Source organism: Oryctolagus cuniculus, chromosome 3 (assembly GCF_964237555.1).
Source record: "Oryctolagus cuniculus chromosome 3, mOryCun1.1, whole genome shotgun sequence".
NCBI classification, from domain to species: domain Eukaryota; kingdom Metazoa; phylum Chordata; class Mammalia; order Lagomorpha; family Leporidae; genus Oryctolagus; species Oryctolagus cuniculus.
This window is the reverse complement of record NC_091434.1, coordinates 128,488,016-128,511,628: the sequence shown is the minus strand read 5'-3', so window position 1 is coordinate 128,511,628 and position 23,613 is coordinate 128,488,016. Positions and strand designations below refer to the sequence as shown.

At 45.5% G+C, this 23,613-nt stretch overlaps 1 protein-coding gene and 1 non-coding gene across 50 annotated transcripts in view; one reads left to right on the top strand and one right to left on the bottom strand.

Moving 5' to 3' along the window:
* CLASP1 (cytoplasmic linker associated protein 1) overlaps positions 1 to 23,613 on the bottom strand; it is a 295,826-nt gene that overhangs the window by 190,866 nt on the left and 81,347 nt on the right. For all 49 annotated transcript variants that reach the window (XM_051838605.2, XM_051838621.2, XM_051838622.2 and 46 more), the window contains exons 3-5: positions 4,125 to 4,203; positions 1,342 to 1,445; positions 167 to 258 (exon numbers count right to left, since the gene is read on the bottom strand). In XM_051838605.2, the coding sequence (XP_051694565.1) occupies positions 167 to 258; positions 1,342 to 1,445; positions 4,125 to 4,203 (275 nt within the window). The remainder of the gene's footprint in view (positions 1 to 166; positions 259 to 1,341; positions 1,446 to 4,124; positions 4,204 to 23,613) is intronic.
* On the top strand, positions 4,674 to 4,800 carry LOC127488610 (U4atac minor spliceosomal RNA). Its single transcript, XR_007916378.2, has one exon. It is a non-coding gene; the product is annotated as a U4atac minor spliceosomal RNA (small nuclear RNA).

Below are 23,613 nucleotides of genomic sequence, written 5' to 3'. Positions count from 1 at the left end.
GCAGGTGTGATACACCTGTGCATGGAATCCACTCAGTGTTAAGATGGACTAACTGTTATGGGCAACAACATGCATGCGACCTCACTGCCATGATACCAAGTGACAAAAAGACAATCTCAAAAGGTGACACACTTTATATAAAACCCCTGGTTCACCCTGGACTTACGCATTGAGTGTGGCAACAAGGCAGAGACAGATGCCTTCTCGCGTGCGGAAATTCTTGTGTTTGAAGCCTCCCAGCATCCTGTCCCAGACGTACTGCAGACAACAAAGAACAAGTGAGGAGGACAGAGCCTTCCGCAGCCTTGCCTTCAGCAAGGTGGCCGCAGAAGAGGAGCCTCTTAATAGGCATCTCATAGGTCTCATCCCCTAGCAACCCACTTAGCCCTCTAGAGAACGCCCTGTAAAACAGGGACAGACAATGTTATCAGGTCTATCAGGTTACAGTTTTCAAACCACATTCCCTTTCGTAGAATTGCACTGAATTTTCCCAACAATCCTGAAAGGAAAGGAGAGCTGTTCCTATTTTACGGGTGAGGTAAGTGAGGCCAAAAGACGGCAGGCGCCTTGCTGAGGAAGCACTCACTGTACTCACTGCCTGGAACAGCTGTCCCAGCCTGTTCCTGAGCCCAGCACCTGCTTGACTCCCGGGGCTCTCTCTGAGGACCCCCAGCAACAGGACCCTGGAAAGCAGGGTTGTGTCACCCATCCCTATGGCCACAGCTCACTGGCAGACAGGGACCAGAGCTCCATACCTCTGGCCCCCACAGCTGCCTCTTTTCAGAACAATGAGAATCAGTAAAGACAAGGAGCTAAAGAGTCTAATGGAGGAGCAGACACAGTGGCATAGCAGGTAAAGCCGCCACCTGCAGTGCTGGCATACCATACAGGCGGCAGTTCAAGTCCCAGCTGCTCCACTTCCAAGCCAGCTCTCTGCTATGGCCTGGGAAAGCAGTAGAAGATGGCCCAAGTCCTTGGGCCCCTGCACCCACGTGGGAGACCTGGAAGAAGCTCCTGGCTTCGTGTCAGTGCAACTCCGGCCATTGCGGCCAATTGGGAAGTGAACCAGAGGACGTAAGACCTCTCTCTCTCTCTCCTCTCCTTCTCTCTCTGTGTAACTCTGACTTTCACATAAATAAATAAATCTTTAAAAAATGTCTAAAGGATTTAATAATAAGTCAAGCCAATACTATGTATTAAAATATATGGGGCCAGATTAAATGCTATAAAAATTTTCCTAAGTAATACAGCAGCTTGAAAGACATCTCTGGCGTTACAGCCTGCAGGAGTGTGTACACACACAACCATACCAGTGGGCGCTGGAACACTTCGCTTGCCTACCTGAGGGTTAGCAGCTTGATCCATGATCTTTAGCAGCAGAGTCTGGTCTTGCTCCCGCACAGAGTCTTTCGCATCTCCCAGTCTGTCTATTAGACTTGGCAGCACTGAAAATCAAAATGCAAGTTGAGAACCTGTTTGAAGATCTGTGGTCACAGAGTGTTTCGATTTCCACTACCTGGGAAGACAAAGCCCTGGCCTCACTGGAATTATCTCATTCGAAAGCCACCCATCCTGTGTACAGCTCCACTCTCTTTGCTGAAACCCATGCAAGTAACCACAAGAAAACGACTGTCTCCCTCCTTCCCCTCTTCCCTCCAGCCAGCTCCCATCACATCTGTAAGCTGAGGAAGTACTATAATAGAAGGCCTTGTGAGGGAAGAGTCAACACAAAAGGGAATGCTGGAGGGGCTGTGAGGTGCTACAGCAAATTAAGCCTCCACTTATGATACTGGCATCCCACACCAGAGCACCAGTTCCAGTCCTGGCTGCTTCATTCTGATCCAGCCTCCTGCTAACGTGTCTGGAAAGGCAGCAGTAGATGGTCCAATTACTTAGGGCCCTGCCACCCATGTGTGCGACCAGGATGAGTGCCCAGCTTCCAGCTTCAGCTTGGCCCAGCTCTTGCAGCCATTTGCAGTCTCTCTGTCCGTCTGTCTGTCTGTCTGTCTCTCTTCCTATTCCTCTCCCTCTCCCTCTCTCTTGCTGCTCTTTCAAATAAAAAGAAAAAAATCTTTAAAAAAAAAAAAGTAATTAGGAAAGAGAGACAAAGGGAGAGTCCATCTTATGTGCTTGGCTGGGCACTTATGGGGCAACCTCCATCTCATCATCTGCATGTCTGTTTAACTGTACATCCATCTCATCATCTGCATGTCTGTTTAACTGTACATCGCACACACATGTCAGGTGGTGACTTGTACACACCAGAGGTCAGCACACTCTTCTTCTCTTGAGAATTTACAATCCTCTACTACAAGAGTTGTCCCTGAGAATTCAGCTAATTTAGAAAGAAAATGGAACACTATTAAGATATCAAATTTCTAAGTGTCAGAGCTTTATTTAAAAAAAAAAAAAAATGTAGACAGATAGCTTAGTGCCACATGGGAAAACAGTTCACCACCTGTTCTCAAGGAGGGCCCTGATTAGAAAAGAACACTCAGGGGCGGGCACGCGGTGCAAGAACTAAGCAGCAGCTAAGGGCTCAGGGCTCGGGTCTGCTCCAGATTCCAAATTCCTTCCCCCTGGCTCCTGCAGGAGACCCAGATGGAGCTCCACGCTCCCGGCTTTGGACTGGCCCAGCTTCAACTGTTGTAGGCACTTGGGGAGCTGATAAGAGGATGGGAAGATTTCTCTCCCTGTCTGCTGACATGCCACACCCCCCAACTTTCTCTCTCTGCCTTTCCAATAAATGAAAAGAGATACACGTGCATTAACAGAAATGGAGACATTGGGGCTGGCGCTGTGGCACAGTGGGTTAACACCCTGGCCTGAAGCACCGGCATCCCATATGGGCGCCGGTTCAAATCCCAGCTGCTCCTCTTCCGATCCAGCTCTCTGCTATGGCCTGGGAAAGCAGTGGAAGATGGCCCAAGTCCTTGGGCCCTTGCACCCACGTGGGAGACCAGGAGGAAGCTCCTGGCTTTGGATCGGCACAGCTCCGGCCATTGCAGCCATCTCAGGAGTGAACCAGTGGATGGAGGACCTCTCTCTGTCTCTACCTCTCTCTGTAACTCTTTCAAATAAATAAAATACTAAAATCTTTTTTTTTTTTTAAATGGAGACATTCTATTAGGAATGGTCGCACAGACAGAACTGCTTAGTGTTTACATGGCAATCATGAAATGCCAGCAGTGGAGAATTGAAAGATACTAAGTCATCTCTAAATCTCTGAAATCTGTGGTTTCTCTTTGCTTTGCTGACACCTTGGTCTTGCCCCAAAATAAGAGTGAGCACATACTGCACACCTTAGTGACATTTACGATCAAACTGAGGCCAGCAAGGCCAATGACAATCATCTGCAGAAAAATCCACCTGGCTCGGTTCTGTAAAGGAAGGCTGGAAACAAATAATGACCAGGTCAGCACTAACAGTGAAGGCAATTCTGCCTAAGAAGTAAAAGTGGGGGGCCTAGGACTCCAGCACCCCATATGAGCTGCAGCTCCAGGCCCAGCTGCACCGCTTCTGATCCAGCTCCCTGCTAACACACCAGGGAAAGCAGCAGATGATAGCATGAGTACTTAGCCTCCTGCCACCCACGTGGACATCTAGATGGGACGCCCTGGCCAGAGAGTGAACCAGCAGATAGACCATCATCTCTCCCTGTGTATCCTTCTACCTCTAACAATGCCTTTCAAATAAATGAACCTTTAAAAAAGAAAAGAAAAAAAAAAAAAAAAACAAAACTAAAAGTGGCAGGAGTATTGCATATTAGAATACATGCTACTGCTGCTCCACATTAGCATGCCGAGGCTGAAAGGAAAAGGCAGTGGGGATGAAATGGTGGTGGGTGCAGTTAGGTCACTGAGCAGGGCTGAACCTGGCAGGGCAGGGGTGGCAGTGAGGCAGCCCCCATCCCCCATCCCCCACCGCCATGCAGGCCCAGGAAGGGGCTGAGTGGGGGGGCACGTTGGAGGAGTAGGGAGAGGTTGTGGAGGTTAGAGGAGGGGCCTGGAGAGGAGGCGGTGGAGGGTAGGGGCCGGGCCCTGCAAGGCAAAATCGCAGCCAGATGGAGAGCTGGGAAGGCTGTGGGTGGAGAGTCGGCCGGTCCTGATCTCCCCGCGGCTCACCTGTGCCGATTTGCGCCTTGAACCGATCCTGCAGCCGGGTCACCAGGGCGGACAGGATGTCCATGCCTAGGAGAACCACCTGCAACGACAAACACCGGGAGCCCGTCAAAAGCTGGCCTGGAACGCGGCACGCCCTCCCGCTTGCTCTGACACCGCCCCGGAGCCCAGGGCGTGCGTGCACTGATCAGCAAGCAAGGAAGAAAAATCACTCAGCGAAAATAAACCGCACAGGCAGGAGTCCCGGCGCCGCCAGACCCGCGGATGCCAAACGCGCACAGGACCCGCCCCCTGTGAGCCCCGCCCCAGTGAAGGGTGCGTATGCAAATTTGGGGGCGGTCGGCGAGTGGCCTTCTGGGTAAAAACCGAGCAGCCGTTTTGCGGCCTTAGGGAACCTTAGAAAACAAGGAGTTCGTGATTTTGCGCCCGAAGTCGTAGTTATTCGAGAAATGGTAGCTACCAGGAGGGAGAGGACGAGACTCGCGAATCAGTCACCATAACCCAACCTGGGGCTGGCGCCTCCTACACCTAGCCGACTTAAAACACCCATCAACCATCCTTTTCTTGGGGTTGCGTTACTGTCCAATGAACGCATAGTGAGGGCAGTACTGCTAACGCCTGAACAACACGTTCGCATCAGCTAAAATTTCGGTTTTAGCTCGGTGCAATTTTTGGAAAAAATGAACCTCCCTTTTTCCAGATATGTTGATCTTAAAAACAGATATTACTTCCAAAATGACTAACAGTTCCCAACACAACCAGCAAGTGGCATCACGAGCACACAACAGAGTTGAGAGAAGTTCAGTGTTTCTTCAGCTGTTTGTTGCTAACCCCCTGGTTCCAGTTCCCTACTGATCAGGGTATGTTTTACTGCCATGAACAACTAGTGGGTATTATGGGTGCTTTGATATGCCGTGATGATGGCACCTCCTAAACCCCTAAGTCCAGTCTGTTAAAAAAAAGCCTTAGACAAGTTCCAGAAGAGGGGCTCCCAGGTGACACCTGAGAACACCTGTCAAAGCTGTGAGGGTCATCCACATCATGGAGCCTGAGGAACACCTAAAGGAGTATGACATCCCTGGTGAAAACAGAAAATCTGAATAAAGTCTAACAATGTAACTGGAACAAATATACCATGCTAATGTTAGATGTAATAATAGGGAAACTATACATCCAAAGCTGTTCATAAAAAGTGACTTATTTTTTTAAAAGAGCCATCACGTAGTTGGAACTGGCTTTCCCCGGATGAGATAAATGCTAAGCATCTGCACCATATGGAGGTGGGCGTGGTATCCACTACAGATAGAATTAATGTCGCCTTCAGGTCCCACTATAACCCTTCATAAATTGTTCAAGACTAGGGTGTAAGAACCCTATTGTATTTTCAGATACACAGGCTATGTGAGTCAGCCTAACTGTGGAACTGGCAGGAATGCAGATTCCAGCTTTTCCAGGACAGCACTTTACTTGGTGTGTGTGATGACAGCAGGCCTGACTGCTTGACAGTGCGGTTGCAAAAGGCCCCATGTGGTCAGGGGTCCAGAAAATAAACCCCAAACAGGCATAGAGAGGTCAAGGGTGCCAGCCGCAAAGGACAGAAGGTAGCTCCAGGCACCTGCACAACAGAATAAATATGTGGACTTCGGAAGGACACACGGGATTCCTAGACAGTTGTGCAGTTCACCCTCTGCCATCCCTCTCCCCCTCAATGTCCAGGGAGGGGAGCAAGACACAGCAGCCTCATGCATGTAACAGACCCCACTGCACTGCCACTTCCCCACTGCAGAAGAAGACACAGGGCCAAGTCCTTGCCCAGAAGACCCCATGGGCTTTGCGGGATTAAATAAGGTGTGTCTGTAAAGTTCTTGCCTGTTGGTGAGGGCTGGGCTACCCACAGAAGAAGACTGTTGCTGCCACTGCCATGGGCAACAGATGCTAAAGGGAAGATTCCCGAGGCTGGCACAGGGGCTCCAGGGAAGTACACAGGGTTGCATTTTGAAAATCGAGAAGACATCCACACACAGGAAGAGCACTAGCAAAGGGGGATGGAAGTCAGGACCCAACAAGCACAGGGAGGCCCTGGAGGGCCATGTACGAGAGTGTCCAGGGGGCTGAGTCTTTAAATCTGTGGCCACCCTGGGGAAGATGGCCCGGAAGAGGTTCAGAGATTGGGGAGGTGGGGGGAGGGTCGTCGGACTGACCCTGGAGCAACTTCTCCAACATCCAACATCCCTGGCTTGTTTCCCACTCAGCCCCTTGCATGTATTTCCTCAGAATTTCCATGGCGCACTGCAGAATCCTGGGTGTGAGGAGGTAGGTGACAGCCCTCCTCTGCTGACTAGTAATGAAACAGGCGGGAGTAGATGAGCGTCCAACGTCCAAGACGGCCTCTGTCTGAGCACCTTCAAGAGATGCCTCTGAAAAGAGGCGCCACGAACAGCCTGTGTGTGGCCAGCACTCCCGGGAGAGCAACTCAGCCCGTGGGGTATGACGCAAAAGAACTAGTGCTCAAGAGACAGCGTGCCTCCCATTCACGGGAGGGGCCCTGCCATGAAGAAGGGGCAACCACAGCCCTAAAAAGCACTTCTGACAACCTCCTGGGTAGCCCATGAGGACAAAGTTGGATTTCAATGCCCTACAAGGTTGGTGGCCCAGCCTCAGGCAAACCTTCAGACTGGAAACCCCAATAGCCAGGCCTCAGCCTCTGAGTAGCCCAGGAAAATCCTAGCCCCTGACTGACTTCAGAGTAAGATGATCACAGGCTGCCCGTGCCCCAAGCAAATAAAAACACAATTCATTTCTGGACGCACACACGCTAGTGCAGCCCTCAATTTACTCTGCAAATGATTGTGTAGAAACGACATCCAACATGCAGCCACAGGCAGCTGGCACACAGGCAGCATCGTTGAGGATGGCAGAAGCAGGCCCGCCTGCTCTGGATCCCAGTGGATAACGCATGTGATTAGAAATCAGGGCAGAGAAATGATGCCTAAGAACAGGTTCACAGATTTTCTTAAAAACCAAATAACAGGATAAGCAAAACTAAGATGAACAGAGAATTTAAACAAGAAACTAAGTTGGCAGAAAAAAATCCAAAGTAAAGCACGGAGAAGCAAAGTATGGAAAATCCAAACAGGTAGGCAAGAGACAGAGGAGAGAGAGAAAAAAGAGCTAACATAATTTAAAGCAGTTCTAAAAGGGAAAACAAGAGACAACGGGTAAAAAACAGCAGCTGACACACATCAAGGTGGCTATCATTTTTAAAATACACAGAAAATAACAAGACTTGAACACTGCTGCTGGGAAGGTAATCCAGTGACTGGGGAAAACAGTATGGTGGTTCTCAAATATAATTAGACATAACATTAGCATATGGTCCAGCAATTCCACTGTGGGTTCATACCCTAAGTGAACCAGAACCTCAAAAGATATTTGTACGTTCATGTTCACAACATCATTATCTACAGATGGATGCACAAAACATGGTGTACTCACACACTGAAGAGTCTTAAAAAGGGATGAACTTCCGGTTATACAGATGAACCCTGAGGACACTGTGTCTAGTAAAATAAGCCAGTCACAAGTAAGACAGATAGCCTGATTCTACATACACGAATGCTGGTGGAGGCTGCACAACAATGCTAGCGTATTTCTTGCCACTGAGCTGTAAACTGGAACTTGGTTCAAACAGTGAATTTCATATTATGTATATTATACAACTTAAAGAGATGCTTTAAAGCAACTGCTAATGGTTATAGAGTTTCTTTTTGGAGTGACAAAATTTTTGTTCTACAATTCGATCATGGTAATGGGTGTACAACTCTATAATATACTAGCACTGTAAATCACTGGATTATACACTTGAAAAAAAGCAATACCTGAAGATATAATGGCAGAAAATGTTTCAAAACTGAATAAAAACATGAAAACACAGATTCAAGATGCCCAATGAAGCACAGCAAGCTAAGGCACACACACAACTGCACCCCTAGAGACATGAGGTGCTCCTTCTGAAAGGTGAGGACGAGGAGGGGTCTGCAGGAGCCACCATCAGCCACCCTCCAGGACTCCAGCATCTGCAGATGGGAATGGGGACACCATCCATGTGAACGCCAACAGCACAGGAGTCAGCACCTAACAGAAATGCTTCAGACGAAAGGGACCATCCCCAGTGCAATTCTAAACATGTAAACAGGCATGAAGAGTAATTACAGTGTAAATACAGACTGTGTAACAGCAATAATGATGCTGTGGAAAAACAGAAACTTTAACAATACTACACTGTGCCATCTCTATGCCTAGAAGTTAACCATTCCTTTAAATGCAGCTTTGCTGATTATTCCAGTAATTGCAGCATGCATCCCTGTGTTAAACCAAAGTCACAAGCTAAATATTACTCTCACTTTCCTCCCAATACCATCAGGACTTGAAGGATAATAACACATGTGTACAAGAAGTGTGGATGCCAACTAAGCAGTGCTTTTCACGGAAATTACAGCTCCAAATACTTGTAAGAAAAGGATATAAGCAAGGTGAGAAGAATCTATCCTAACATTTTAGGAGAAAAGGAGACATTAATGAAAAGAAACTGTACCATAGAGAACATCATTCAAGCCAACATTTGCCTTATTGTGAAGACCAGTAAAATCAGTACACACACAGTGAGGCTGATCAACAACAACAAAGATTAGGTAACAACCAGTGCTGAGAGGAAAAGACGACAGTCTAGAGCTTGCCTGACATAAAAACAACAAAAGGGGATACTGTGAACAACTGTACATCACTTCGTTTCTAATTTAGGTGATGCTTCTTAGCCTTCTGGCTGAGATCAAACATAAAATGTTAGGTTAGAGAGAAATTCTTGGGACAGGTGTTTGGCCTAGTGGGCAGGATGCCCACGTCCCACACTGGAATGCCTGGGTTTGACACCTGATTCCACATTCTTGCTTATGCAAGCCTTGGGAGGCAGCAGTAATGGATGAAGGAATTGCACCCCTGACATGGGGTAAGAGACTTGAATTCCCAGCTTCACACAGGCCATTGTGGGCATTCGGGTAGTGAAAGTGAACCACTGGATGGGAGCTAGCACATCCTCTCTTTCTCTCTCTAATAAAATGAAAATAAGCCAATTTTTTTAAAAAAAATTAAATGTGGTCAAAATAAATGGAGAGAGAGACTATATATTAAAATATTAGGTGTTGCAAAAACTTCAATTCTCCTAAATTGATTTAAACAATAGAATTCCACTTTCAAATCTCAATATACTGTATATGTGTGATTTTTTTTTTTTTTAAGAACATCACAGCTGATTTCAAAACATTAAGTGGAGGGGCCAGTGTTGTGGCAGAGTGGGTTAAGCCACCACCTGTGATGCCGATGTCCCATATGAATGACAGTTTGAGTACTCATTGCTCCACTCCAGATCCAGCTCCCTGCTAATGTGCCTGGGAAAGCAGCAGACCCTGCTTGGGACCCTGCACCCATGTGGAAGACCCAGAAGAAGCTATGGCTTCTGGCTTCTGGCTTCTGGCTTCACCCTGGCCCAGCCCTTGTGCTATTTGGGGAGTGAACCAGTGGATGGAAGATCTCTCTCCTTCTCCCCCCAAGCATTGTGTTTCTAAATTTGTATTTATGAAATGCATGAAGTGTGTATACCTTAAATAAAAGGTTTCTGGGGGGGAAAAAGGTACACTCAACAATACAGTAATATCTCATGAGAGATATTGACAAGGAGTTCAAAAACAAGCAAACTCTTCTCTTTAGGTGCACACTGAGATGATTAAACTAAAAAGAAAAGTAACAAGATGTCTGTCATACAGGCCAGGAGAGTGGTCACTTGGAGAAGCTCTGGCAATGCTCACTTTCCCACCCTGAGGAGATTTAAGCAGCTGTCCGCTTTACACTAACTTGCTAAACTGTGCCTTTGTGTTTTGTGCACCATAAAAGTTCACTCCCACCAGTCCTATCTGGTAGCAGGTGGCTTAGATTGTGTCTCTGAATTCCAAAACATTAGTGAAAGCACCAAAACAGGACCCACCACAGCCCTCTTTCCAGAATACGACGTCTGCTCAGTGACCAGGAAGAAACACTCGGCGAGGCAGGTGTTTGACAGAGCAGTTCAGACCCCTCTTGGGCTGCCCGAAATTCCATACTGCAGAATCTAGAACTGAGTCCTGGCTCTACTCCCGATTCCAGCAACAGATGATGGCTCAAGAAGTGGAATCCCTGCCACCCACTTGAGAGACCCAGGCTGTATTCCCAGCCCCGCTATGCAGGCATTTGGGGAGTAAATCACCACGTGGGAACATTCTCTGTCTCTGTTCTTCAAATAATTTTTTTAAAAAAATTCTAAAAGAGGTACTATATATTTTTTCCAAAAATGTTCATAATGGACAAATGTGGCAGGATGAGCAGCCCTCTCTCAAACTTCAGAAGCCTGGACTGGCAAGGGCAAAAAAAAATTCACACTCACATTACATTTTATTGTTTCTGAAGTACTTTTGGGTAAACTGAGTAATCTCACACACCCCAAAGGTACAGAATATGTGAGAAGAATAAAGACCAAAGAGGCGAAAAGACTTACCCAAGCCTAGACACTGAGCAAACTGCAAACAAACCTGGGCCTCCTGACCGCACCAAGGCCATTTCAGTGCACACAAAAATCTCACCTCTCTGGCTAGCTTAAGATGTTGAGCAGGGACAATACTTCTGAGCCCACCAAATATCCTCGAGTGTCAACCCAATCCAAATTGACCTGAGGCCTTGATAATGTCCAGGCCTGCAAAGCACACAGGCCTCCTAGGCAGACCTGGGGGTGCCACCCAGCTCAAACACCTCCTGGCCACTAAATATCCTCCAACCTTCAAAGGCTTCACCAGTAAAACCAGAAGAATAATGCATGTACCTCATAAGAGTAGCCTTGAGGGCTAACAAAGATTTTATTAAATGCCTGGCATACAGTAGGCACTCAATAAGCACCTGACCCCTTCTGTATGAGAGTAGCACTTTAAGAATAAGTAAGTGATGCTGGCGCTGTGGCGTAGCATGTTAACGTCCTGGCCTGAAGCACCAGCATTCCATATGGGTGCCAGTTCAAGAACCGGCTGCTCCACTTCCAATCCAGCTCTCTGCAATTGCCTAGAAAAGCAGTGGGCCCCTGCACCCGCGTGGGAGACCTGGAAGAAGTTACTGGCTCCTGGCTTCGGATCGGTGCAGCTCCGGCCGTTGGGGAGTGAACCATCAGATGGAAGACCTTTCTCTCTCTCTCTCTTTCTCTCTCTCTCTCTGCCTCTCTCTCTGTGTAACTCTGACTTTCAAATAAATAAATAAATCTTTAAAAAAAAATTAAGTAAAGCATGGCTTACTGAGGCAGGGGGAAACAAAGTAGGCCTAAATCTAAAGACAAAATTAAGATTGCCTGAGATTCTATCCCCCAACGATAACCCTGCTAGTATCTTGGTGACTATCCCACAAGATGCCTTGGCACACGTACCTGTGCAGTTTTTTTGCTCAGTGTGCATGAAAATCTTCCCAAATCACTAAACAGAGATCTATACCCTCATTCTCAGTGGCTAGATGATATCCTATTTTTTTTTTTAAGATCTATTTATTTATCTGAAAGAGTTACACAGAGAGAGGAGAGGCAGAGAGATAGAGAGACATCTTCTATTCGCTGGTTCACTCCCCAACTGCCTGCAACAGCTGGAGTTGCACCAATCTAAAGGCAGGAGCCAGGAGCTTCCTCCAGGTCTTCTCACATGGGTGCAGGGGCCCAAGGACTTGGGCCATCTTCTACTGCTTTCTCAAGCCATAGCAAAGAGCTGGATCAGAAGTGGAGTGGCAGGGACTTGAACCGGTGCCCATATGGGATGCAGGAAATGCAGGCAGCGGCTTTATCCACCACACCACAGTGCTGGCCCCAATATCCTATTGCATACTGGCATCACAATAGAGCCCATCCTCCAAATCCCTACATACATTCCGATTTGCTCAGAATTTTTTATTTCACACAGAATGGTCGTGTGCTGTTCTCCCCTCAGACAAATGCTGACAACATCTACTGGGTCAGAAAGAAAACACTGTATACTCTAGTAGCACTATTTAGCCTTTTTAAAACAGAGCGGCAGGACTGGCTAAGCTACCGCCTGCAATACCAACATTCCATACAAGTGCTGGTTCAAGTCCTGGATGCTGTGCTTCTGATCCAGCTCCCTGCTAATGGCCTGGCAAAGCAGTGGAAGATGCCTAAATTGTCTGGGCCCCTACCACCCACGTGGGAGATCCAGATGACCTGGCTCCTGGCTTTGGCCTGGCCCAGCTCTGGCTTTTCAGCCATCTGGAGAGTGAACCAGTGAAAGGAAGATATCTCTCTCTCTCTCTCTCTCTCTCTCTCTCCTCTCTCTCTCTCCCCCTCCCTCCCTCCCTTTCTCTAACTCTGCCTTTCAAATAAAAGTAAAATAAATCTTTTCAAAACTAAAAACAGAGCTGTACACCATTGCTGTCTATATATTCTTGGGTTATTAAAAGTCTCTAGACTGCAACCTTATTAAAAATAATGGAGAAATTAATTATCACTCTGCATTACACTCTTTCAGTTCCAAGAATAAGAACAAAAACGTCTTTGTGCTTACAGAACGGGATGGAGAATTAAGTCACCAAACTTAGGAAGGTCCTGGACACCCACCCCAATAATCACGCCTCTGGGAAGCCTCCTCTTTAGGTTCATCTTCTGGAGCACGCTCCAGAAACAGTCCGTTCATAAGCCACAATAGTAAGCATCTATCAAAACATAAGTAATTACTATCAGATTAAGGGGACTTGTAGAGTTACCTACACAGGATTGCCTACTGAAAGGAATTTGGGATCGTCACACCATCAAACCAAAACCTTTTACACACAAGGCAACAACAAGCCAAATGAAGCTAGGAGGCAAGGCTTAAAAACTGACAGAGCTAGTAAGCTTTGTTTAAAGATCCAGACCGGAGGCAGCCTGTAGAACAGCAGGTAAAGCAGGTTAACCAGAGGTTTGTGATACTGGTATCCCACACAGAAGTGCAAATTCGAGTCCTGGTTGATCCACTTCCAATCCAGCTTCCCTCTGGTGGCCAGGAAAGCAGCAAAAGATGGCCCAAAGTACTTGGGTCTCTGCCACTCACATGCGAGTCCCAGATGGAATTCCTGACTCCTGGGGCTATTGCAGCCATTTGGGGAATGAACAAGCAGGTAGGTGGAAGATCTCTCTCTCTCTCTCTTTGCCACTCAGGGGGCGGGGGAGAGTAACCTTTAAAAAAGTAAAGATCTAAACTAGCCCAATACAACTTTCAGCAATGACCAAAATGTTCTATATCTGTGCTGTCCAATACAGTAGCCATTGGCCAGACATGGTTACTTAGCAATTGAGATGCAACTAGTGCAAATGAGAAACACAACTTCTCATTTGATCTAATGTAACCTAACTTTACAAAGCCACATACGGCTCGTGGCCATGATTTTAGGGACTGCAGCTCTACACCAGTGGTGGCACACTCAAACAAGCAGCCTCACCTGAGGCCAGCCTTACAAAGGGGTTAAGGGAAGGGAAACCCAGACACTTCTTACAGCTTCAGTCACTCAACACCAAGTGGGAATAAAGGTCAATATGGACAGATCTCCAGATAAACATGGCAACTTAAGAAATTTTAAAGCACTGAGGAAACCAAACACAACACATTCATGGATCAAATCCAGTCACAGACCCCTAAGTCTATGACTTCTCTCATCTAGATGCATCTCATAAATGAGATCTGGTACCAAGGCATTCACAGTTGTCTATAAGATCAAATGACATCCACATCCCCCACATGAGCTTTCCGTAACACACTTCCAGGCTGGCCTGCCCATTCCCCCCTTCCAGTAACCCCAGCCGGCCAGCCAGCGGGGCTTGCTAGCTCTTCCCCGTGGTCTGAGTCCCCCAGGGCCGCAACCCCCTAACTCCTCCAAGTCCCCGACTACAGCACACCTGGCCGGGGCCTGTACTCTTCTCTAGTTCATTCACTGGCATACTAAGTGGCTCTCCAAAACGACCACAGACTACTCAAGGCAGGGGCAGTATCTATGGGGCTGGTTGCAGGACCCCATGGATACTAAAACCCACAGATGCTCAACTCCCTTATGGAAAATGGCATAGCATTTGCCATGACATATGATACCTAGCATGTATAAATGCTATGTAAATAGTTGTCACATTGCATCACTTAGCAAACAACAGTAAGAAAAGAAGTCTGAACGTGTTTAGTACAGATTTATTTTATTTTATTTTACATTTTCCATCTGTGGTTGGTTGAATCCACAGATGAAGAATCCACAAGCAGGGAGGGGAAGCGTACAACCTTTCTCATCCCCACTCGCTTCCCAAGAGATATCAATGGGGCATGGGTTGGGGTGGGAGGCAAGTTATGCGAGCAGTAAAATTTTACCTGCATGTATTCCCTTGATTATCTATTTAATCCCCACAACATTTTGGGATAAATACCATACCTATAAAGCCCCTGCCTTATAGTCTACGGAACTGAGCCCCTGCGACTCACACAGAGAGGTTCACTAAATCAAGACCCTCCTGACCTGACACTGTGAATCTCCAGCTCCAAAACAATCAGGAGCAAGAAGCATCTAGACCCTAACACAAAAGACCTCCCTTTTGCCCTGTGAGGGACTTACGTACTCTGCACACATGCCCAGGGCATCCAGTGTGATTGACACGTTACCTTCCTGGGGTGGTAGGGCACAACACTGCCACTCTGAGCATGTTGTGTGAAAAAAAAAAAAAAAAAAAAAGGCAACAGCTCCAGTGCAAAACACCTAGCTGAATGCAAACCAAGATGTCGTATGACAAGGGAGATAAACACAGAACTCCGTGCCAGATGCAGATCAAAGTGCCATGTGCCCAGTGAGAACTACCACACCTACCTAAACCCATAAAGCACCTGTTCAGCTCAACAGGGAAGCATGCTGTCTCCCTTGTCCTCAAGCATAAGCCCCCAGTAAATCTTGTCTGAGCTGCCTGTTAGCCCCTTGTCAATTTCTATTGCCAATTGCATAGAAGACCGGAGGTTGATAACAAAACAATACTCAGTAATCTGCCAGTCTTACAAGAACAAGAAGTCTGTCACAACACAAAGTCACTGCTGTGTCTATTACTCTGGAGACTCATGTGCCCACTGCTGTGATTCTGGCAAAAAGTGTACACAGAACAAGCCAAGGGTGTACTGTGACATTCTAGGGACCAATTATCCGTGCATCAACTCTGGGTATAGCTCCCAGTATCCCTGCCTCCAAAGAGGCATCAAGGAGGATGAGTCCATTCCTGCCCAATAAAGGTAGATTTTTGCCAGTTTTTCTGGTAGTTCATGCCAGAGTGAAATTCAGGCAAAAATGGGTATTTTACTACTTAAAAAAAACATGCACACACACACACAACAAAAAAACCTTTTCTTGAAATGTTGAAATCTGAAAAATTAAACAAGAATCAATATTTAACATACACTCCAACCCACAGATGCATGTTTTTAAAAAGAAGATAGGTACACTCATTTAATCATTCACAACTTATAGGGCACTTACTAGATTCTAGATAGCTGTCCGATATGGATCAAAAACAAGAGTAGAATGAACAAGTTATCAGATATGCAAGGAGTTTTCTCAGGCTTTTTCTTGAACAAATACTGAAAGAGTTGTGTCAGTTCAATAATTCTATTCAATAGAGTAAGCCAAAAATGAGGAAAAATGGGATGCTAGAAAGAGGCCAACCCTGAACAGAGACAAAGGCAATTACCAGGGGCCAACGCTGTGGCTTAGCAGATAAAGCCGCCGCCTTCAACACCAGTATCCTATATGGGCGCCAGTTTGAGTCCCGGCTACTTCACTTCCGATTCAGCTCTCTGCTATGTCCTGGGAAACCAACAGAAGATGACCCAAGTCCTTGGGCCCCTGCTCCCCTGTGGGAGACCCAGAGGAAGCTCCTGGCTCCTGGCTTCAGATTGGCCTAACTCCGGCTATTGTGCAATCTGGGTAGTGAACCAGTTGATAGAAGACCTCTCTCTCTCTCTCTCTCTCAATAACTCTATAACTCTGCCTCTCTGTAACTCTGCCTTTCAAATAAATAAACAAATCTTTAAAAAAAATTTTAAAAAGGCAATCACCAAGGTGACGGCTGGGTGTTCTCAGCGCTGGCTGTGCACCTGAAAGGAAGCTGCGAGACCCAGGGTAGAATGACACCAAGACAGAAGTCTCCAGAGGGAAACACAGAGCTCACAGCTCAAAACCAAATTTCCACATTTGTCTCCAAACAAGATACTTTGTGCCCCCCAGATACTTGTTAGAATCATGATCAAAAAAAAAAAAAAAAAACTCTACTCTAGAGAGTTAGGAGACAAGATGTGTGACAACTTCAGGTTATTCTTTTTTTTTTTTCTTTTTTTTTTTTTAAGATTTTATTTATTTATTTGAGAGCCAGAGTTACAGACAGAGACAGAGAGAAAGGTCTTCCTTCCATTGGTTAATTCCCCAAATGGCCACAACGGCTGGAGCTGTGCCGGTCCAAAGCCAGGAGCCAGGTGCTTCTTCCTGGTCTCCCACACGGGTACAGAGGCCTAAGGACTTAGGTCATCCTCTATTGCTTTCCCAGGCCACAGCAGAGAGCTGGATCAGAGGAGGAGCAGCCTGGACTAGAACCAGCACCCACATGGGATGCCAGTGCCGCAGGTGGAGGATTAACCTACTGTGCCACGGCCCGGCCACTACTCGAGGTTATTCTTAAGGCTCCTTGAATCCAGAGCTGGCCCCTTGTTCCATCCCCTTTCTTTCCATGCTGTTTTCAGTGCTGCAGAAACCTGGTCAATTGTGTTATGGAAAGGATGGCATTCTGGGTTTGTTTCCTTGGGTGTCTTTTAACTTCATCCTCTATCCCTGTATTTTTTGCAAAGGGAAGTCAGCTATAGCAATCTGATTGGATTTGCATTCAACATTTCTAACCAGAATATTCTATAGGCAGTACTGTAATCTTTTTAAAAAATTAATACCTTCCACGTTTCACCAAATCTAAGCTTTGAATTAGTGTAGCTCCGGCCATGGCGGCCATTTTGGGGGTAAACCAACAGAAGGAAGACCTTTCTCTCTGTCTCTCTCTCTCTCTCTCTCTCTCTCTCTCTCACTGTCTAATTCTAACTGTCAAAAAAAAAAAAAAAAGACAACAGCAATTTTATGAACACCTCTAAGAAAAAAATTGGTAACAAGTAAACCATGGTAAACCATTAATTCTAAGACTCATCCCAATATCAGAGATGTTAGAATTGTGGAGAGGGAAAACAAAATGCAAATACAATTATAAATAGCTTGCTTTGTGGGCCGACGCTGTGGCTCACTTGGTTAATCCTCCACCTGCGGTGCTGGCATCCCATATGGTCACCAGGTTCTAATCCCGGTTGCTCCTCTTCCAGTCCAGCTCTCTGCTGTAGGCTGGGAGGACAGTGGAGGATGGCCCAAGCACACCTGGCTCCTGGCTTTGGATCGGTGCAGCGCCGGCCATAGTGGCCATTTGAGGAGTAAACCAACAGAAGGAAGATCTTTCTCTCTGTCTCTCTATCTATAACTCCACCTGTCAAATTTTTTTAAAAATAGCTTGCTTGTTTAAAAAAGAAAAATATTTATTGGATCTACAGGAGTTCTACAGAATGATGGCTGCAAAAGCAGCTTACAAAGAGAAAGATTCCCAGCAGGGTGGGACACTCCACAGGCAATACCTCTTGGAGCCAGAAATGACTATTCAAGGTACTTCTTACCAGGAACTTCCAGACCCTTTCACATCCTACCTACCACATCTGCTGTTATCTATTGCACGTCTGTTATCTATTACATGTCTGTCATGAAGCTATTCCTCAGGCCATACTGAGAAAAAGCAAACACAAGCAACAGCTAAAACATTCAGTTACTCTGGAAATAATCTCACAGTTTCTTAAAAAGCTAAACATAAATGTACCACATTACCCAGAAATTCTATTCCTGGATGCCTACGAAAGAGAAATGAAAGCATATGTCCACATGAAAATCTGTGAGTGACTCAGTCAAAATGCATAATGGCACCATCATTCATAATAGCAAAACAGTGTAAATAATCCAAATGTCCATCAAAGGGTGAATGGATAAACCAAACATGGTACATTCATACAATAGAATACCACTCAACAATACTGAGACATGCTACAACACAGAGGAACCTTGAAAATATTACTGGTAAGTGAAAGAAATCACATGCAAAGAGCACATATTATATGATTCCATTTATAGATAATGTCCTGAAACGGAAAATGTATAGAAACAGCAAACAGACCACTGGTGTCCTAGAGGTAGGGGTGGGAATGGCCACAAAGGATCTGACAGCAAATGAACACGAGGGATCTTTCTAGGTGATCAAGAAATGTTGTAAAACTGGATTGTGGTGATGGCTGCACAACTCTGTAAATCTAAAAATAAGTGGATTGTATATTTAGGTAAATTCATGGTATGTAAATACAGCTCAATAAATTTTCAAAGCAGCAAAATCAGTTCCTAGGCTTAAAAGACTTTTTTCTCTGACCTTTCTAATACATGCCTAGCCAGAAATATTCCCAGCTGTAAAAGGAAGCAAGGCCACAGGTTGAGAGCTAACAGCTGTGGATGGAGAGTAACACGCCCAAAGTCGTAACAGGCCCAGAGGGCTCAGGTGTATACACACCTCAACAAATCTCTCCGGGGCCCATTAATCAGTTTCTGAATGTGCTGTGCTCTTACAAACTCCCTGCCTGAGCATTCTCTACTCCATTTCTTGTGCTCTTCTTGTTCCCTTTGCAAAGCTCACTTCAAGCACCATCAACCCCGGTGGCCTCTCACCGAGATCCACTGGCCTGAGAGAAAGCTGTGTTTTCCAGCAGTCTGACTCATTTGTGACCTCGTTTTCTTTTTCAAGACTTGTTTTATTTATTTGAAAGGCAGAGTAACAGAGAGAGGGAGAGACAAAGAGAAAAAGATCTTCCATATGATGGTTCAGGCCCCCAAATGTTTCCAACAGCCAGAGCTGGATCGGAAGTGGAGCAGCCAGGACTCAAAAGAGCACTCATAGGAGATGCCAGCATTACAGGCAGTGGCTTAACTCACAACCCCGGCCCTGACTGCCAGTTTTCTAAACCATCTATTTCTCTAGTGCCGAGAGTCTCAACTGTAAAGCTTCCTGAAGGCAGGCTCCGTATCTTATTCCTTTCTCTATCATCAGCACCAACCATAATGCTAGCACATTTAGGGAAACTGGATAGAGGGTGGCTGGATAAGACAACTAAGTATTCCAATTAACAAACCCAAACATGGTGACTGCCTCAAGGCATTATCACTTTACCTTACTTGTATCCTGGTTTCCACTCATGCTTCCCCCAAGTCTGTTCTCAATAGACAACCAGAATGTCCTTTTAAAAAGTAAGTTACTCCTCTGCTCAGAAACGTTCAGTGGCTCCCCGTCCTGGGTAACAGCCAGCCTTCACAGTGGTCCACACAATCTGCCCTCCCACTACTTGAGTTCATCTAGTACCCCCAGCCCTCCACTGGTCTCCTGGTTGTGACTCAAATGTGACAGACTTGTTTCACTCAAACCTGTAGCTCCCTCTGCCTGGAATGCAGAGATCCACTTAACTTGTTCCAGCTTCCCTTTCAAGTCTCTGTTCAAACACCATCGTCTCAATCACAACCACCCTGACCACCTGATTGCGTACTGTGAGCATGTTCATATGTTAACTCTCTATGCCCATCTTGCTTTATTTTTCTCCGAAGCACTTACTACTTCCCAATATTCTATAAAATTCCTTTAGTTACCTTGCTTATTGGCTTTTCCAACCTATGAAGACAGAAAATTTTATCTGATTATTCATTACTATTGTCCAGAATCTTATCTACTGAATAAACGAGTGAATTCCATTGGCATGCCCTATTGCTCACTTGGAAAAGTGTATTTAACTTGGATTTAGAACTACATTGAACATGAATGAGTAACTTCTGACAAACTATTCTATGTTAAAAACTGATGCCAAAATAAGGGGAAATAAAACAACTAAGTACTGTGGTATCACCTCAGAAGCCCTCCATGAGGTCCCAAGACTTGCCTTCTACTTCTGCCACCAAACAACTTTCAGTGCATCACCTCCACCATCTGCACCCCAACCAAAACCAAAAGCGAGTGGTGCCTAAGGCTCTGCAAGCTCTGTGGTTGAATTCTGTTCTTCATTCGGCCTGTGCTGCAATGCTGCTTTCTGAGAATGCCATCAACCCCTGCTGCTGGACCCTGCCCCAGATTTCTACTGCTGCCAGTTAGTAGCTCAGGCGCTAAGTTCTGCTGGTTCCTATCTTCAACGGATAGACAGGTTAAAACAGTGGCCTCCAAACTTTTTTGATTATACGTCCCTACAAGAATACCTGGTACACATATTTACTTGCAAGTCATATAATCTATTGTCATGCGAGTAGACAAAACTGTAAAATTTATATAAAATGGAGTAACTTCAAAGAATAAGATTAAAAATGAATATTAACAGGAGCAGAAGGTTTTTACTGAAGCTCAGTGGACTATCCCAGCCCCCACCATAGAACCCACTCATCTAAAAGAAGAATGCAGGCCGGCGCCGTGGCTCAATAGGCTCCACCTTGCGGCGCCGGCACACCGGGTTCTAGTCCTGGTCGGGGCGCTGGATTCTGTCCCGGTTGTCCCTCTTCCAGGCCAGCTCTCTGCATGGCCAGGGAGTGCAGTAGAGGATGGCCCAAGTACTTGGGCCCTGCACCCGCATGGGAGACCAGGAAAAACACCTGACTCCTGCCTTCGGATCAGCGTGATGCGCCGGCCGCAGCACAGGGGCCATTGGAGGGTGAACCAATGGCAAAAAGGAAGACCTTTCTCTCTGTCTCTCTCTCTCTCTCACTGTCCACTCTGCCTGTCAAAAAATAAATAAAAATAAAAGGAAAATGCAGAGTGGGCGTTTGGCTTGATGATGATGACATCTGCATTCTCTTTAGTATAACTATCAGTATGTGGCTATAGCCCCTGAATCCAACTTCCTGCAGGCTGCAGGAGGCAGTGGTAATGGCTCACGGCATGAGGTTCCTGCCATGCACAGGCAAGATCTGGGCTGAGATCCTGGCTGTGAGCCTCAGTCTGGCCCAGAACCAGCTATTACGGGATTTTGGGTATGAACCAGCAGATAGGAGATCTTCCTCTTTGTCTCTCTCTCGCTCTCTCCTCTCTGTCCCTCAAATAAACAAATAAATTTTAAATAAAATAAGAAGTGAAAGTATTAAGGCACATCTACACTGTGATTTTCTCTTAAACCCTCCTGATAAGCCCCTCCCAACAAAAAAAACCTGTCTTCAGGTATACTGTAATGGTAGCCCATTCCTTCATTCACTTAGCCATCCATTTATTCTCTGAGTACCTAAAGTATTGTGGCATTCTATGTAATGTTACAATTCTGTAAATATCAATAATGCTATTAACAATATAAAATTCAGCACTACCTGCACAATAAAACAACAAGATAAAAGACTAGAAAAACAAAAAAAGTGAAGGCAGTATCAACAGAATAGTTTTACCTTGCCCAGATGGAAACAGGAAAATCAGAAACTGAGAAATGCCACAGGCATCTTAGGGGGCAGTTCACTACCAATCAAGGGAAAAGTACCAGTGGGTGACATAGTCCCAATTTACTCAGACTCCAAATGATGAATCTCAGGGATAGCCAGATTCCTGCACAGCTCTGCTCAGAATGTTTCATAAAAATGACTTTGCAAACTGAAGCTTTTAACTTGGCCTAGGTACCTTAAGAAAATATTTTATGGAAAAAAATCAATCCACTGAACTGCACCTATCAGCAAACCGAGGTTCACTGCAGAAGAGTACTCAAAAGTCATCCTTCATCTGAACCCAAGAAGAAAGCGTTTACAGTCAGGGCCATGGTGCTGGAGGTGAGCAAGGTATGGATCACATGGCCTGAGACAAACCCAGCAGCGTGCTTAATCTAAAATAAAACAGACAGATGATGGTAACGATATGGAGAGATCAGAACCCTCATCCATCATTGGTGGGACTATAAAACTATCGCACTTTGGAAAACAGTCTAGCAGTTCCTCAGAATGTTAAACAAAGAGTTACCATATGTCCCAGTCAGTCCACTCCTAGTTATATACCCAAAAGAACCAGAAACTTACACCCAGACAAAAACATGCGTGTTCAGAACAGTATTACCCAATATAGTCAAAAAGTGGAAAACAATACAAATGTCCAACAAATGATGAGTAGATACACAAAATGTGGCTTTATCTATACAGTGAAATATTATTTGGCAGTAAAAAGAAATTAAGTACTGACTGAGTTCATGCTACAACATAAACAAACCTTGAAAACCTTATGCTATAAGTGAAAGAAGCCAGACATAAAACACCACATATTGTATGATTCTAGTTTCATGAAATGTCTGGAATACAGACAGAAAAAAACCAGAAATGGAAACTTGATTAGTGGTTGCCAACGACTTCAGGAGAGTGACTGTTAATGGGCATGGAGTTCCTTCTTGAGGTGATGAAAACCTTCAGAAATCTGACAGTGGTGATGGCTGTCCAATTCTGTGACTACACAAAAAAAAAAAAAAATCACTGAACTGTACACTGTAAAACAATGAACTTATGAGATGTGAATAAATCATCATCCTCATTACAATGGCTAAGTGAAATGTGGTATACAGGATAGGATCCAAGAAAAGAAAAATGATATTAGTGAAAACACTGATGAAATCCAAATAAAGCTTATAGTTTGATTAACAGTGATGTGCCAAGTCTTTGGCATTCTTAGTTATAACAAATTACCATGGTTATGTTCAATGAGAACATAAGGCAAGTTGAGTGAGATGGATATCTATGGGCACTCTCAAATCATTTGAGAGAAAAGTATTTATTAAAAAATAATGAGGGGCAGGTGTTTGGTGCAGTGGTTAAGATGACACTTGGGATGACCACATCCCCTATCAGAGTGCCTATATCTGAGTCCTACCTTAGATTCTGATTTCAACTTCCTGTTAAAACACACCTGGGAGGCTGCAGGTGATGGCTCAAGTATTTGGGCCCCTGCTACCCACATGGAGACCCAAACTGCATTCTGGGCTCCTGGCTCCAGCCTTGCTCAGCCCCAAATGCTGCAGACATTTGGGGCGTAAACCAGCAAATAAGCAAATCTCTCTTCTCCTCCTCCTCCTCCTCCTCCTTCTCTTCCTCCTCCTTCCTAATAAATTTTTTAAAATTAGTATAGTTTAAAAAATTGTAGCATCTCAATATTACATAATACAAAGCAGTTGCTAGAAATAATAATTCAGGTCTATAAATATTTAACATGGGAAGGGGCCAGCGCTGTGGAGCAGTAAGTTAAAGCCCCAGCCTGCAGTGTCGCATCCCATATGGG